General features: G+C 34.4%; 1 protein-coding gene across 1 annotated transcript in view; it reads left to right on the top strand.

The window, feature by feature from the left end:
• The window catches only part of LAMA3 (laminin subunit alpha 3), a gene marked incomplete at its 3' end in the record, with an annotated part of 133,459 nt that extends 127,196 nt beyond the window's left edge, over positions 1-6,263 (top strand). The window contains exons 68-74 of the mRNA XM_083357591.1: positions 14-203; positions 846-989; positions 1,555-1,714; positions 1,938-2,068; positions 3,235-3,328; positions 4,189-4,308; positions 6,118-6,263. Coding sequence (XP_083213717.1) covers positions 14-203; positions 846-989; positions 1,555-1,714; positions 1,938-2,068; positions 3,235-3,328; positions 4,189-4,308; positions 6,118-6,263 — 985 coding nt within the window. The remainder of the gene's footprint in view (positions 1-13; positions 204-845; positions 990-1,554; positions 1,715-1,937; positions 2,069-3,234; positions 3,329-4,188; positions 4,309-6,117) is intronic.
• Between the last annotated feature and the right edge of the window lie 7,613 nt (positions 6,264-13,876).

Raw genomic sequence — 13,876 nt, forward strand, 5'->3', positions numbered from 1 at the left:
TTGTATATTCAAGATCCCATTTTGCTGTTGATGTTCGTACATCATCATCTAGGGGAATGGTCTTCTTCATGGGAGATCAGATGGGGAACAGATATGTTGCTCTTCATCTTTCAAAAGGACGGTATGTCCTTGCAGTTGCCTATGATGGAAAAAAGATAAAAATCAAGAGCAAAGCCAAATACAATGATGGACAGTGGCATATGGTAAGGATGGGTTGCTTATGTTGCTTTTTCTAAACAGCTATTAGTTGTTTTGTTACAGTATATCAATGTATCACGTGTCTAGACACTCAAGACCAGAAGTCAGAAATACTTTCACTATTGGACACAATTACATTTCTTATTGTAAAGTTATGAGCAGCTTTTTATTTTAAAAAAATATTTAAAAGTAGGGTTTTCCCCCCAAAAATAGGTTAATCAAACTGCCCGCATCCCGCAGATGGGGCTTCACTTATTTGTTGGCCCGGTTGCTGGCGTGCTGCTGACAGGTGCTGGTCCATGGACCAGGAGTTGGGGACCCCTCTGTTAGAGGATTTGGGTTGCCCTGTTTCTTAAATGTTCCTGATGTGGTTCAGTGTGGGCAGGCATGTTTCTTGTGTTTTGTATTTTAAATATTGTAAGATTCCCAGAGCTTTTTTGAAATCAGGTAGCCTCAAAAGCCAATACACAGATAAATGTATTAATAGATTTTGCTTTCAGTACAGTGTGAAAATTCCACAGCATGCTATTTTTTTTGTTTATTGTGTTTATTTTTAAAATGTGCTTTTTTAAAATCTAAGGTCAATTAAGTATTGCTTAATCACCATTTAAGATATCGGTTTAAGATTATGTTTCTCTCCTGAAAAGGTGGCATTCAGCATTAATGAAAAGAAAATGCGCCTTATAATTGATGGTTTGAAGACTCGCGAAGGAAACCTACCATTTTCTTATCCTTATTCCCAGATTGATGCATCAATATATCTAGGAGCTGCTCCTTCATTAAACATTCAGGTAAAAATTGAGAAGTTGTACAATATGAATTTAAATGGTTATGTACACTTTTACCTCAGATTATCTAAAATTGCCAAGGCAGTAAATGTTTCTTTTTCTCTTTCAATTCCTTGTTATTAATGGAAAGCTAAAGTATAATACTCATATCATATTTCCATCTTGACTGTCACTGGGAAATGAAGATGATAATATATAAACTCAATTCCAATTTTGAATAATCATATTCAGGTACTTTATAGCCACACAAAACCTTATGTAGCATCAGAATGGAAGCTAGGCTAATAAAGAGAGCAGTGTCATTTTCATCCAAAGAATATTCTAGAAATCTTTTTTTGCATGTTTTGTTCATGTGTGATGTTCATGTTATTGGGCAAATCACTGGAAGTCCTTAAACAAGGGCTTGCTCAACCTGAAGTAATTAGCTCCTCATTAAGAAGGACTGTCTTCATTTTGCTAGACATATAGTACCTTACCATAATCAGTAGGCTACATGGGGTGATGGTAGTAATATAATGTATGTAATAATATCATTATTGCAATCTGTATTGGGTATATGCATTTTCAGAATATTCCAGAGAAGAGTTTTGTGGGTTGCTTGAGAAACTTTAAAGTTGGGAGAAAACACATGTATACTTACCAGCAAAATAATGGTGTCCTGCCTTGCTTGGACAATATTTTGGAGAATGGTGTTTCATTTTTCAACGAAGGGGGATACATTGTGACTGGTGAGTATAATAGGATGAGTTATTTATTCTGATCTGAAATTCTGTATGTATGTTGCTATCCTACCACATGAGCATAGCGCCATGGGCACAGAGAAAGGAATCCATAGCACTTCCCTATTTTATTAAATAGATACTCAGAGAATTTTTGTAGAAAGCAGTGTAAAACTGGGTAATACTTTTAATTTTCTTTTGAACAAAACTATTCCCCCTTTATTAATTCCAGAAAACACTTTTTTAATAAGCATGGAATATAGGATTGCATTTAACATCCGCCCAAGAAGTTTCACTGGCATTTTAATCCATGCGGGCAGCAGCCAAGAAAACTATTTAACTCTTTACATGGAAGAAGGCATGGTAAGAATGATTTTTATCTTGTTTCCTCTTCCTTATCTAAAATGTTACATTGTGCTGTGGACTGGAAGGGAGGGAATGATTCTGGTCTTGAGTTCCTGAAGTACATTACCATTTGTTATTGAATCTCCTTTCAGAGGATCTTTCATAGCTGTGATCGCCAATATATCAATGGACATTGCTGGGGTGCCTATTATGCCCTTTGCCTCATCTGATTACTTAAAAGGAAGCTGGGAAGCTGGCATTGAACAAAGGAAATCCCGCCATCACTTTATTTCCTAGAATGCCTCTGGCTTTACACAGGCCTTAGGAATTCTTTAAAGAATGAAATGGTGCAACCTAGGCCTTATTAGAGGGTGAATTCCAAAAACAATAAAGAGGAAATGGTAAAAAGTATCCTGGGAGTTTCACAAAAGGACACAGAAAATCTTCAAAGTTTGCCTCCTTAAGAAACAAATACTTTGTAATTAGCTTTACCTTTCATAGCAGTCCTTTTATTTGAATACCTACAACATGCAGTCATCATTCCAGATAAAGCCATCAGCCCCAAAGATAGAAATTTTATGGAGGTGTGGTTTTCATATTCTTTACTTTTACAAACTACAAACTTTTACAAACTATTCTTTACTTTTACAAACTAGGCTACAGTACACAAATCATACAATAGTATTATGTCTGGTTGTATCAAAAAAAAAAGGCAGGTGAAGGGTGGTGCTCTATAAATAGTATTTGGATGGAATTATATTGAAAGATTATTGTTGAGTTTTATGCTTCAAGAGTGAATGCTTCTGAGATTGGTAAAAAAATCTTAAAAAATCTATCCCTTTCCCCTGTTATTGGCAGTACTAGTTAGCTTAGTCTCTTATATGTGTGTTATTGTAAGTTACCAGAGACCAGTAAAATTAGCAGTCTCGGCCCAGGGGAAACCAGTTGAAAAACCCCAGGTTAGTGAAATACAGAATTTAAAAAACTTTTCTGTGGGAATTGTCAGGAGATGGAAACCTTCTCGAAGCATAGCAATCTGAAGAATAGCAGTCTGTTTCTAAAGCTACTGATAATATTAGTAAAGTTCAGAAAATCTGAGAAAGATGTGTTCTTTGTGTCTATTTTTTATATTTAAATGTATTCTTATTGTTGGTAGCAAATGAAAAGGTTTCTCCTTTTCACAGCTCACTGCCTCTGGAAATAATGGTGCTGGAGAGTTTTCTCTGTCAGTCACACCTCAGGAGTCTCTGTGCGATGGACAGTGGCACTCTGTAGCAGGTATGGTGGAGTTTCATTCATTCACTCTTTAGGGAGAGGGCAAGGTGTAGGTCAATGTGAAAGAACTTTACAAAAGTATAGGCTCTTTTCCAAGAGACAAATTTAACTCTTTCAAAGTAATCCCTAAAGACAACTAGAGGTTTGCTTATTCATAACAAAGTTTTATGAAAGTTGGCATAATTGTTTTTGCTATTTCCTTATAATGTATCCTCAATAGTTTTCTGATATATTTTGTCAGTCAAATAATAGAGAAATAAATGAATGTTCTAAATTAAATTCCTATGAAAATATGAAAGTAGAAAAGTATGTGATTGAAGATCAAATGACTTTGTACGTCATCAAAATATAAGATTGGCCTAACTTCTATTTTTTCTTTTGAAAATTATCTTTTGGAGGAAGGAATATTTTGCAATAGAGAAGGGAGAAATCCCTGAGATTTCTCCTTAATGGGTTTCTTTCTGCAAAAGGTTTTGCAGGATAAAAATATAACCAACTCCATAAGAGTAGTTGTAGAGTTGGACAGGCAGGTGGACTTACAGTATACATTTTTTTTAAAATAAATAAATGAGAAAGACCAGGTTGAAGGTAGAAAATGTAAATATGAGACATATTTCATGAAGTATAGCATAATTTTCCTTTTAATTTCATGATTATTGCATTTCCCCATTACTGAAGGGATTGACTTAGAATGTTACAAAGCAAATTATTTTCAGATACATTGAGAAACAGAATTAAATGAAAAGCATTTATTTATTTATTTATAGTTAGTTAGTTAGTTAGTTAGTTAGTTAGTTAGTTAGTTAGCCAGTTATTGTTTTGGGTGGGATATGGAACTGATTTTTTCATCTGATTTTTTATAGTGTCTCAGAAACAGAATATTATCTACTTAGATGTAGACACAAACAGAAATTATACTGCTGCACTATCATCTAAGCTTTCTACCAGCCATGCTCAGCCGCTCTATTTTGGAAGAGTTCCAGGTATGAGATTTTTTTGTTTTGGAATTAAAATAAGTAACTCTGATAATCCTCATTTAAAAACAGCTAAGTTTCTGTCTCATCCATAATGAACTTTCATCTCTCTGATGATCAAAGCAAAATCCATTGTTAATTGCCTGAATGTATTTTATTATCTTTTTTTTAAAAAATAAACATGTATAGGAACTGGGGGTCAGAAATAATCAGACCACTCAAGAGCAGGAGTTTTATTATCATTTTGAGATATGGCCTTGTTCTCGACTAGCTATTTTGCATCAGGAAGCAAGGTTTTATTGCTTCTATTTTTCTTTATTTGAAGCAACTTATAGTGATGTTTGTCACAGGGAACAATATCTTTTGGGCACAGGTGTAGCAGAAGAATGGTTACAGTCCCCTCCAACCATGCATTCTAAATATTGATCAGGATTTCTTGTAACTCTTACATACATTTTTAAATGAGACATATTAATTACAACTATATAATTATGGTGCTATTGTCATGTATGCACACATAGGGAAAGGAACAATGTAGAGGTACCATAAATTTCCTAAAGTGCTAGTTCAAGATTATACTGTAAATATTGGGATATTTGATTACTTTTGGATGGTGACACTTTAAATTATTTGGGAGAATAAATACCAGAAAAACCTGATAAGGTGAAATTTCCTGAGAGTGAGAACAATTAATCAGTGGAACAGGTTGCCTCCAGAAGTTGTGGGTACTCCATCACTAGAGCTTTTCAAGAAGAGATTGGATGGCCTTTTGTTCAGAATGGTATAGGGCAGGGGTAGGCAACCTCGGCTCTTTTATGACTCATGGACTTCAACTCCCAGAATTCCTGAGCCAGCTATGCTGGCTCACGAATTCTGGGAGTTGAAGTCCATGAGTCATAAAAGAGCCGAGGTTGCCTACCCCTGGTATAGGGTATCTTGCATGAGCAGGGGATTGGACTAGAAGACTTCCAGGGTCCCTTCCAACTATGGTATTCTGGTATTCCATTATTCTGACTTTCCATGTTATCACCGAAATTGTTTCATACTGTATTAGAAATCATTTTAGCCACCATTTTGCTGTTGAGGATCTTCTTATATTAGCTATCAGGGGAGACTGGAAATTATACATGTCAAGGTTTGGAAAATATTCACAAATCAGCTTTGAGTGCAACATATAGCTTAATGGAGTCGTCTTTGCAAAAAGCAAAAGCAAAATGCATATCACGCTTGTCTTCGCCATAGGAAACCCATCCTTCTGCTTATTTGTATAAATATGCATTAACCCCCTTCAGATCAACTAAAATAATATGTTTTAGTTATTAGAATGACTAATATTTGGCTTTATATACCAAAAAATGACGGAAGAGTTTACGGCTTTCTAAATGCTGCTGAATGTCACCCTCCAACTGATTAATAGATGACAAAATTACTCTGAATTTCTCACCCCTGTCTAGCAGGAAAATGTTCAAACATTTAGTATCACACATTGTTTATATCATCATCATCATCATCATCATATCATTATTGTCATTGTTCATTAATTCTTCACAATGTTATCCAAACTAAGTCAGAGAAATGGCTCCTATATGTATATTATAGCAGACTATATCTAATATGTATTATTGCAAATTTTAAGAAATGGTAATAGCACTGCTATGCATCACTAATAGTTTGCTTTAAATGGAAATAAGAACAGCTTATTTCATTCAAATATATGTTAATAAAAATATTAAAATTTCTCAGAGACTGTAATTTTCAACAATATCCAATTGTTCATACATTATATATTTAATCAATGTTTATGCTTTGTCTTTACAGTTAATTTGGAAACACCATGGCTTCCAATTCAGGATGTGTTTCTTGGCTGTTTAAAGAATATGAAAATTAATGACAAATCTATCTTACTAAACAAAATGTCAAACATTCATGGTGTTGTCAGCCTGGAAGGGTGTCCCGTCTATTAACTGTTCCATATATATATATATATATATATATATATATATATATATATATATATATATATATATATATATATATATATATATATATATATATATATATATATATATATAGTATGTGTGTGTGTGTGTGTAGGTCTTGGCATATTTGGGTCTTTTCCCGTGTAAGATTGAGAGTGTCTTGGCAACATTTCGATGAGGTCCCACTCCTCATCTTCAGGCTGGTGTCTTCAGCTTCGTGCTTGTGCGAGCAAAGCACGAAGCCGAAGACACCAAGCCTGAAGATGAGGAGTGGGACCTCGTTGAAACGTTGCGAAGACACTCTCAATCTTACATGGAAAAAGACCCGAATATGCCAAGACCTACATACCTGTACCCGTGAAAATGTACGAAAACAAATACACACACACACACACACACACACACTGAAGATAAAGTCATCTAATGTGCTGTATGGATAGCCACAATATGGTTTGATCTCTTTCTTTGGTCTTTTGCCCTCGTTACCATCACAGTTCAAAAGTATGTTTTCATAATTGTGGTCTCTGTTGCCTTTCTTTGAGGTTTTTTTGAAGCTTTTGTTGTCCTATGTACAAACTGTCTATGAAAAAGCCATTTGAAATATAAAATGACCTTCAAATATAATATGGTGATGTTCTGCTTTCAACAACAGTTGTGTATATTTAGAGCAATTACATTGACAAAATGCTGATTTATAAGGCTCCTGAAATGAAAACAACTCCCCAAAGAATTGGAAGGTCCTTGGACACAAATAGAACCGGACTTCACAGATAAAATTTGGAAAAATAAAATACATTGTTGAATTGTTGAATTATTTTGTTGTATGTATTGAGTAATTGATAAAAAAATAATATAAATTGAGTATGAAGCACTTTAAAAATGTGGCATACTGGAGGTGATAGTCTTAAGAGTTCTATGACCAAATAAATGCAATTTTCATTTTGGAAAATATCAGTATGTTTATTGCACTTCCATACACCCGTTGACTTTAATCAAAAAGCTTGACTGAATAAAGACAACGAGTGTATAGGATAGATTTATATAATTTAGCTTTTTGAATAAAAGCAATAATTGAACAGATATTTTGCTTCTGTTAAGAAAACGAAGGTGATTTAATCCTTTGGGAGCCTCAACCTGAAGTTGCAAGATCTGCAATCAAAAGCCTTTTTTAAAAATATAATTTTATGATTTGGCTGAACAATGTATAAATATCCTAGATTGTGATTGTGTGCAGGGTTTCTTGCTACTGTGAGGGGGGCAGGGCTCGCCAGCTATTCCTGGGGTCCAGCGGCCAATAGGCCGCAGCCTGGTACCAGGCCACGGACTATTGGTTGGGGAGCCCTGATCTATGTGTTCACTCCATAGCAGTGAAATTTGCCATTATATTTTACCACAGGATAAAAGAGTCATGCCCCTACCAGTTTCTTTTGCTTTCTAATCACCACTGCCCTCTTCTCTTGTTCCACTTTGTATAATATGTATACAAACATCTGGTGACTAAAAAAGGGGGACAAACACATTCATATGCATCTAACGTATCATTAAACAAGTGTCTATTTGCAGCTGCAACTAGCAATTATTCATCCTACTATTTTCCCATGCTTCCTTTCCTCTTGTTTCCTGCTTCCGAAAGTCAGCTGAAATATTCTTCTCTTGTACAAGAAAAGCTTCAAATGCGCACAGAAAATTTACAATAACTAAGTCACATTATGGAAATTCAACAGAATATTGCAAGAAATTCTTTCTGCTATGATTGCTCATTCTTTTGTTTCATCCAATGAAATATGGCCATCATTACTTTTTCTAAGATTCTCTAAGCATAGTTTCTTCATTTATAAGGAAACCTGTAATTGAAAATGAGAAAAATGAAAGGTGCCCAAAAAGAGTATTTTGTTCTTGCAAATACTCTAATGGAGTACTTGAAAAAGTGCTTTGGCCATCTGTATTTTCTCCAAGACAGGTCAAAAACATTTTTGCAGTTGTTTTAATGGAATTCTTATAAAGATGTGGGCTCTGCTTTAACTTTCCTGATTTCTGAATTGGAGAAAACAAAAATTATCAAGGAAGAAACAAGAAAGAAAGAAAAAGCTTTTCCTTTAGATAGCTGAAATGAACAGATCTAACAATTACATACATACAGCTTCAGCCCTGAAATACAAATATTCTCTTTTCTTGGAAATTACATATGTAGCAGGAACCTATGCTTAATCTCTTTCTGCTGATTTCTTGCCCCTTAAATGGTTCATTTAGTCTTGAACGTAATAATTCTTGAACACTCAATCCATCATGTACTTCCGACATAAGGCAACCTATGAATCTGAACAAGTTGTTACAGTACAGATCATAAACTCTTAATGCACTTATTAGAATGTCACAGTCTAGAATCTGATAAATAATAGTAGTGAAGGCTGAGAGTTCAAACTCCTTGATGGAAACTGTTAATTAGTGGTATTGTTAAAGCAAGTGCCTTCATTTTTTGCATACACTGTAATAGAAAAGACATTATTCCATTTGCAAATTCATTTGATTCATTGCTTTCTTAAAATTTTATCATTTCTTTGTGCATGTATAATATGCTGACAGCCTTTTTGCAGTAACAAAATTAATATGCTGTTGAGTGAAAAACCTGGAGCAGGTGAAAAAGCCTCAGAGGTTTGACAACACTAGCTCACAATATGTACATCTATCTTTCTATTTAGAGTTATTAACTCTAGAAAGGAACTGTGCATTCAGTAATCTGGTGAATAAAATATTATTTTGAGGATTTGATTATGACTACAATACTCATGTATTAAATACCTTGTTTAATTATAACCTTTAAAAATACTTGAATTCAATAATGCTTTAGTACAGCATTTCTAGATCTTTATGTTTTTTTTCTGCTCAACAGTGGAATCTTGATGTAAAAATCATGCACAGCTTTGTTTTTCAAATACAACAGATATGTCTTTTTTGGAAGCAATGTTCTCTCAAGCAGGCTACAGCATTTGTCAGCCGTAGCCTCAGATTAAGTTCAGCATGCAGTTTCTTCTGATTTGGAATGACAGTCAAGATGAGCCCAACATATTTTGTTGTTTCAGATAAAGGATAAAATTCTGCTTCCTCTCCTCGTCCTTTAATAACATATATAATACCTAACATGATTAGCAGGGGAATATTATTTCATATACTCAATACATAAGGCTACATTAGGACAACGCAAGACATCTTTCAAAGTGGTTTGAATTACAGCTCCCATAAGCACTTGCAATTGGCCATGCTGACTTAAACTGACAGAAATCAAAAACCCCACAAACATCTAGATTGGTGTTTCTCAATCTCAGCAATTTAAAGTGGGCTTCTACTCCCAGAATTCCCCAACTCATATGCTAATAGGGGAAATCTGGGATTTGAAGTCCACACATCTTAAAGTTGCCAAGGTTAAAACCGACTTAGAGAGCACCAGTTTATCTGTCCAAGTTTAGGAAGCATAAGTCAGGCCATATGATATTAAAAAAAATTGTTGATGAAATCTCATTACTCTTCTCTACCCTACATCATATATTTCCTAATGGTTTTATTTAACTACTGAAACTGCCAACTTCAAATAAAACTGGGGAAAGTTTTATTTGAAGCCCGTGCTCTAGAAATAAACTAATATGGCAATTGCACTGAAGGCCAAGCTATACAATATTTGGAAGAAGTATAATTAACATTTCTCATCATTTTGTGATGCTTCAAAGTTGCAAACAGAGAAGAAAATACGCTTTTGTGCCAGTGCCTCTAGCAGGTTCTCCTGCTAGAGTTTGTTATCGGTCATGCTAATATTTAGCTTTTCATCTACTCACAGAGATGATGAGATGTTTACATAAACATTTCAGAGAGGAAAACTTAGTGCTGGAATAGAAAACCAGCAGAATGTAGTAATTAACAATTTCCCATTATATATTTTCAAGCCCTCTCTTTCCCTTACCTTAGCATTTCAGGCCATTTGTCCTGAGAATGAAGAACAGAGTGTCATTGTATCTATTTTGACTAGTAAATCCATTTTGAGAGGAGTAATTGTAAACAGCATTCTTTGCTGCTGCTGCTTTACTGCTGGTTTTGGCCTTCCATACCTGCTTTTTCTTTAATACCAGGACAGAAGAATATAGTCATACGAAGCTTAGAGTTTCAGAATGAAAGCAAGAAGCCTTGAGCTGATTATTCTAAGCATTAACGCTCTGCTGCATACAGAAAATGCTGTTGTTGAAATGTTCATGAAAATTATTATGTTTGAAGATGCACATTTAATGTATAATGAGGAAAATTCTTCCACTTTGTGGAGTTACTGAATAAAATGAGCACTTGCATCAGTTTCACCCCTAAATTATAGACTAAGCTTTATTATTGTTTCAAGCACATACAGCAGAATCTGTAGAATGATATTATCTTCAAATTATACATGAGACATCAGAGAGAAACATGCTTGCCCACTCTGGAGTTGTTTAAAAATTAAAAAACAAAGTTTATAAATTAAAATAATCTATAAAAAGTCCTTACATAGTCAAGCAAATGTGGGCACCGTATTATTCTCTAAAAGAAGACAATCCTTAGATAGCATTTTGGGTGGCTTATGGAAAATGTGGGATATTTTTACTTCAAGTTGCCACATGTGACCACTTTTGACATGTTGGGAGAGGAAGAATTTAGCTCTTTTTTTCAAGGACATTTCCTCACTTAAAAGAATATGACCTATTTCCTCCTCTCATATTTTATTCTGTGGCCTCAACGATGTATGGAGAAGATAAAAGAGATCATTAAAATATATCTAAGCAAGTAGCCATGTGCAAGATAGCTAAGAACCTCACAAAATACCAAAAGATGACATATTTTCCCCAATTTAAATTGCTATTAAGTGTTACTGTTAGATGTTCAGGCCTGGATGGTTTTATGCTTCATGCAGAAGAATATAACGTTTGTCATTAACTTCTGCTGTTTTAGTATGTTTATTTTTCAAATTGTTTTATTAGCTTATATTCTTTTGCTGTAATTCTTTTGCTCTTTGTCAATGGATCAAACAGATGAAATAATTCCATAAACTTAAAAAAGAATAGGATTCCAATTATAGGAATTTTGTGACACAGAGATCTTGTATTTGTTATAAGAGAGTTCCAACAATACTCTAAAGCCTTCCCCAAAGGACACCTACTTATTTATTTTTGGATGTACCACAACTGATGTTCACAGCCTCTAATGATAGTATCAACAACAGTCAGTGTGGTTATAAAAAGGCTAAGAGTAAAAATAAATTCAGCATCAGTGTTAGTGGAACCGGCCTTGAAGAATACTTTGCTCCCAAAATGTATCTGTCACTTCTATTACAGCAGAGTAATTTACATTCCATCCAAATGTCAAGGGCCAAACAATCACATCAAAGACAGGATATCAATCAATACATTATATATTTGTACCATAGGGCTACCATATTAAATTTGAAAATGTCTGGCTTGCAGTGTGAAAATTGTTTTCATAATTTGGGTGAAGCACTTGTTCATACATAAAGAATACACACACTGAATAGCCTCCTCTCTTTTCTTCATCCGAATTGGAAGTAGAATTCCTGTACATAAGATAGAGCAAAAATAAATTGTCTAAATTACAAGGAATTACAAGAAATTGGATTGGACAAAAAGAAGTATGTCCTAATAGTAACAGCCATTTAGTAATGGAATAGATTTCATTGGCAGGGTGGTAGACTCTTCACTGGAGATATTTAAGCAGAGGCTATATGGCTATCTGTTGGGGATGCAATAGTACAATCTATGACACTTTGAATTATTTCTCTGGAAACTCAAGGTGAAAATGGAGTCTCCCAATATTTTATCCCCATCATAAACTTGTAGTAGTTTTCCCTATGAGAGTCAACTAATGAGCCTGGATTGTTCAATTCTCAGGTGATGCTATAATGTGTAATCTCTACATTACGTTGTCTAGAGAGATACATGTCCCTTATTATGTATGCTGCAATCCATCCCAACCTGCCTAATTTGATTCTCCCTATAATATGCATATAATATGCATATAAAACCAGTACCAGTGGTCAGTGGCCAGATACTGAATCTATTTGCTATGATATCTGGAAATGGGTTGAGTATTGTCACTGAATTCTGCACATTTCCCCATTATTCAAATATACTATCTACAGTTTCACTGATAGAAAAACAACCAGATTTGTCCCAGTGTTTGCTTCCCAACTGCCACTAAAGCTGTATGTTTGCCTATCATCAAGGACAATTCAGAATTAATAACTGGATTTTGCATTTTAAGTCATTGTTGTTTCCTCATCCAATCAGTCCTTAAGCAAAGTCTGGAAGAAGCATAAAATGATGACATGAGGCCAGGGCTTAAAAATCTGAACTAATTATTTAGCAACTCAGCTTCTCTTTCAGAGCTGACAAGTGGATGGATTCCCTTAGATGAGAATTCATCTTCAAGGAGCTTCTAGAATTTCCTCCTATTTTCTGTAGCCAGCTGTTATTATTCTTTCCATTTTGTCACCAGGCCTTCATTGGGGAGAATGAAATACTTCATTGTATCATGCTTATCACCTTTTATCTTTGTTTTTATTGATTTTTATCATAATTTCTTTGATTGATGTGAGCCTCCTGGAGTCATGGAGAATAAGGTGGCATAGAAGTTTAATAAATTATGGTTGATCACAAGTCAGCCAGATGTTTAGATTAGATTTAGCATTTTTACTCACATATCAAGTCTTTCCCAAGGACCTGAATTTGGTCCAATAGTATTGCCCTGATCTATTATATAAATCTCTGAAGAAACATGCATTGAGACAAATGCCATATGTGGGGGATGTTTATCAGTATGAATTTTGCAAATGGGTGAAATTACTTTTTGCTTTGGAGAAAATGTTCTGGACTAGTTCTATGATTAAGAATACTATCTTAAATTATATGATAAAGATTAAAATGTCACTATAGTGTTCCCAATTTGAGTGAAGAACAGAGAACAAATGGAAAAAAAAGCAAGATAGAACATGTGTCTCAAAGGTGCTTTTTTCTTCAAAATATATGGACTTTAAAAGAGGTGGGGCTTCAATTGCACAGTTGTGGCTGTAATCTTGACTTTTTTGATATCCCATACCATATGTCTCTGGAAGAAGGGTAAGGAATAAGAAAAATGAAACTGAGTGAATTCAGCGCATGACTTGTTTGACTATAGTTTATTGGTTGGGTTGGCAAAACACAATAAAACTATTACGGTAGCAATTGTTTACAAAGCACAGCAGCTGAATTCTCACAGTATGCTGTGGCACGAACAAGCACACTAACTACAGCTTAATGAAAAGCATAAGTACATTTTTTAAAGAATTTATCTCTACTCTAACAGACTAAAAACAAACTCTTAGCTTACATCTTGAGATGATTTGTACTTTATTTAGAACTGACAACAATTACATGAATAAATGTCTGACATGGGAAGAAACAAAAAGCACTTGAGATTTTACAGTACGCAAATCCTTGCCGAAATATTTCAGGAATCTATGGAATATTTTTGGTGCATTGATCTTTTTAAAATGTGTAAATAAATAGTTTTTTTTTTAAAAAAAGTGCAGAAAG

This window comes from Vipera ursinii (assembly GCF_947247035.1).
Source record: "Vipera ursinii genome assembly, chromosome: 3".
Lineage (NCBI taxonomy): Eukaryota > Metazoa > Chordata > Lepidosauria > Squamata > Viperidae > Vipera > Vipera ursinii.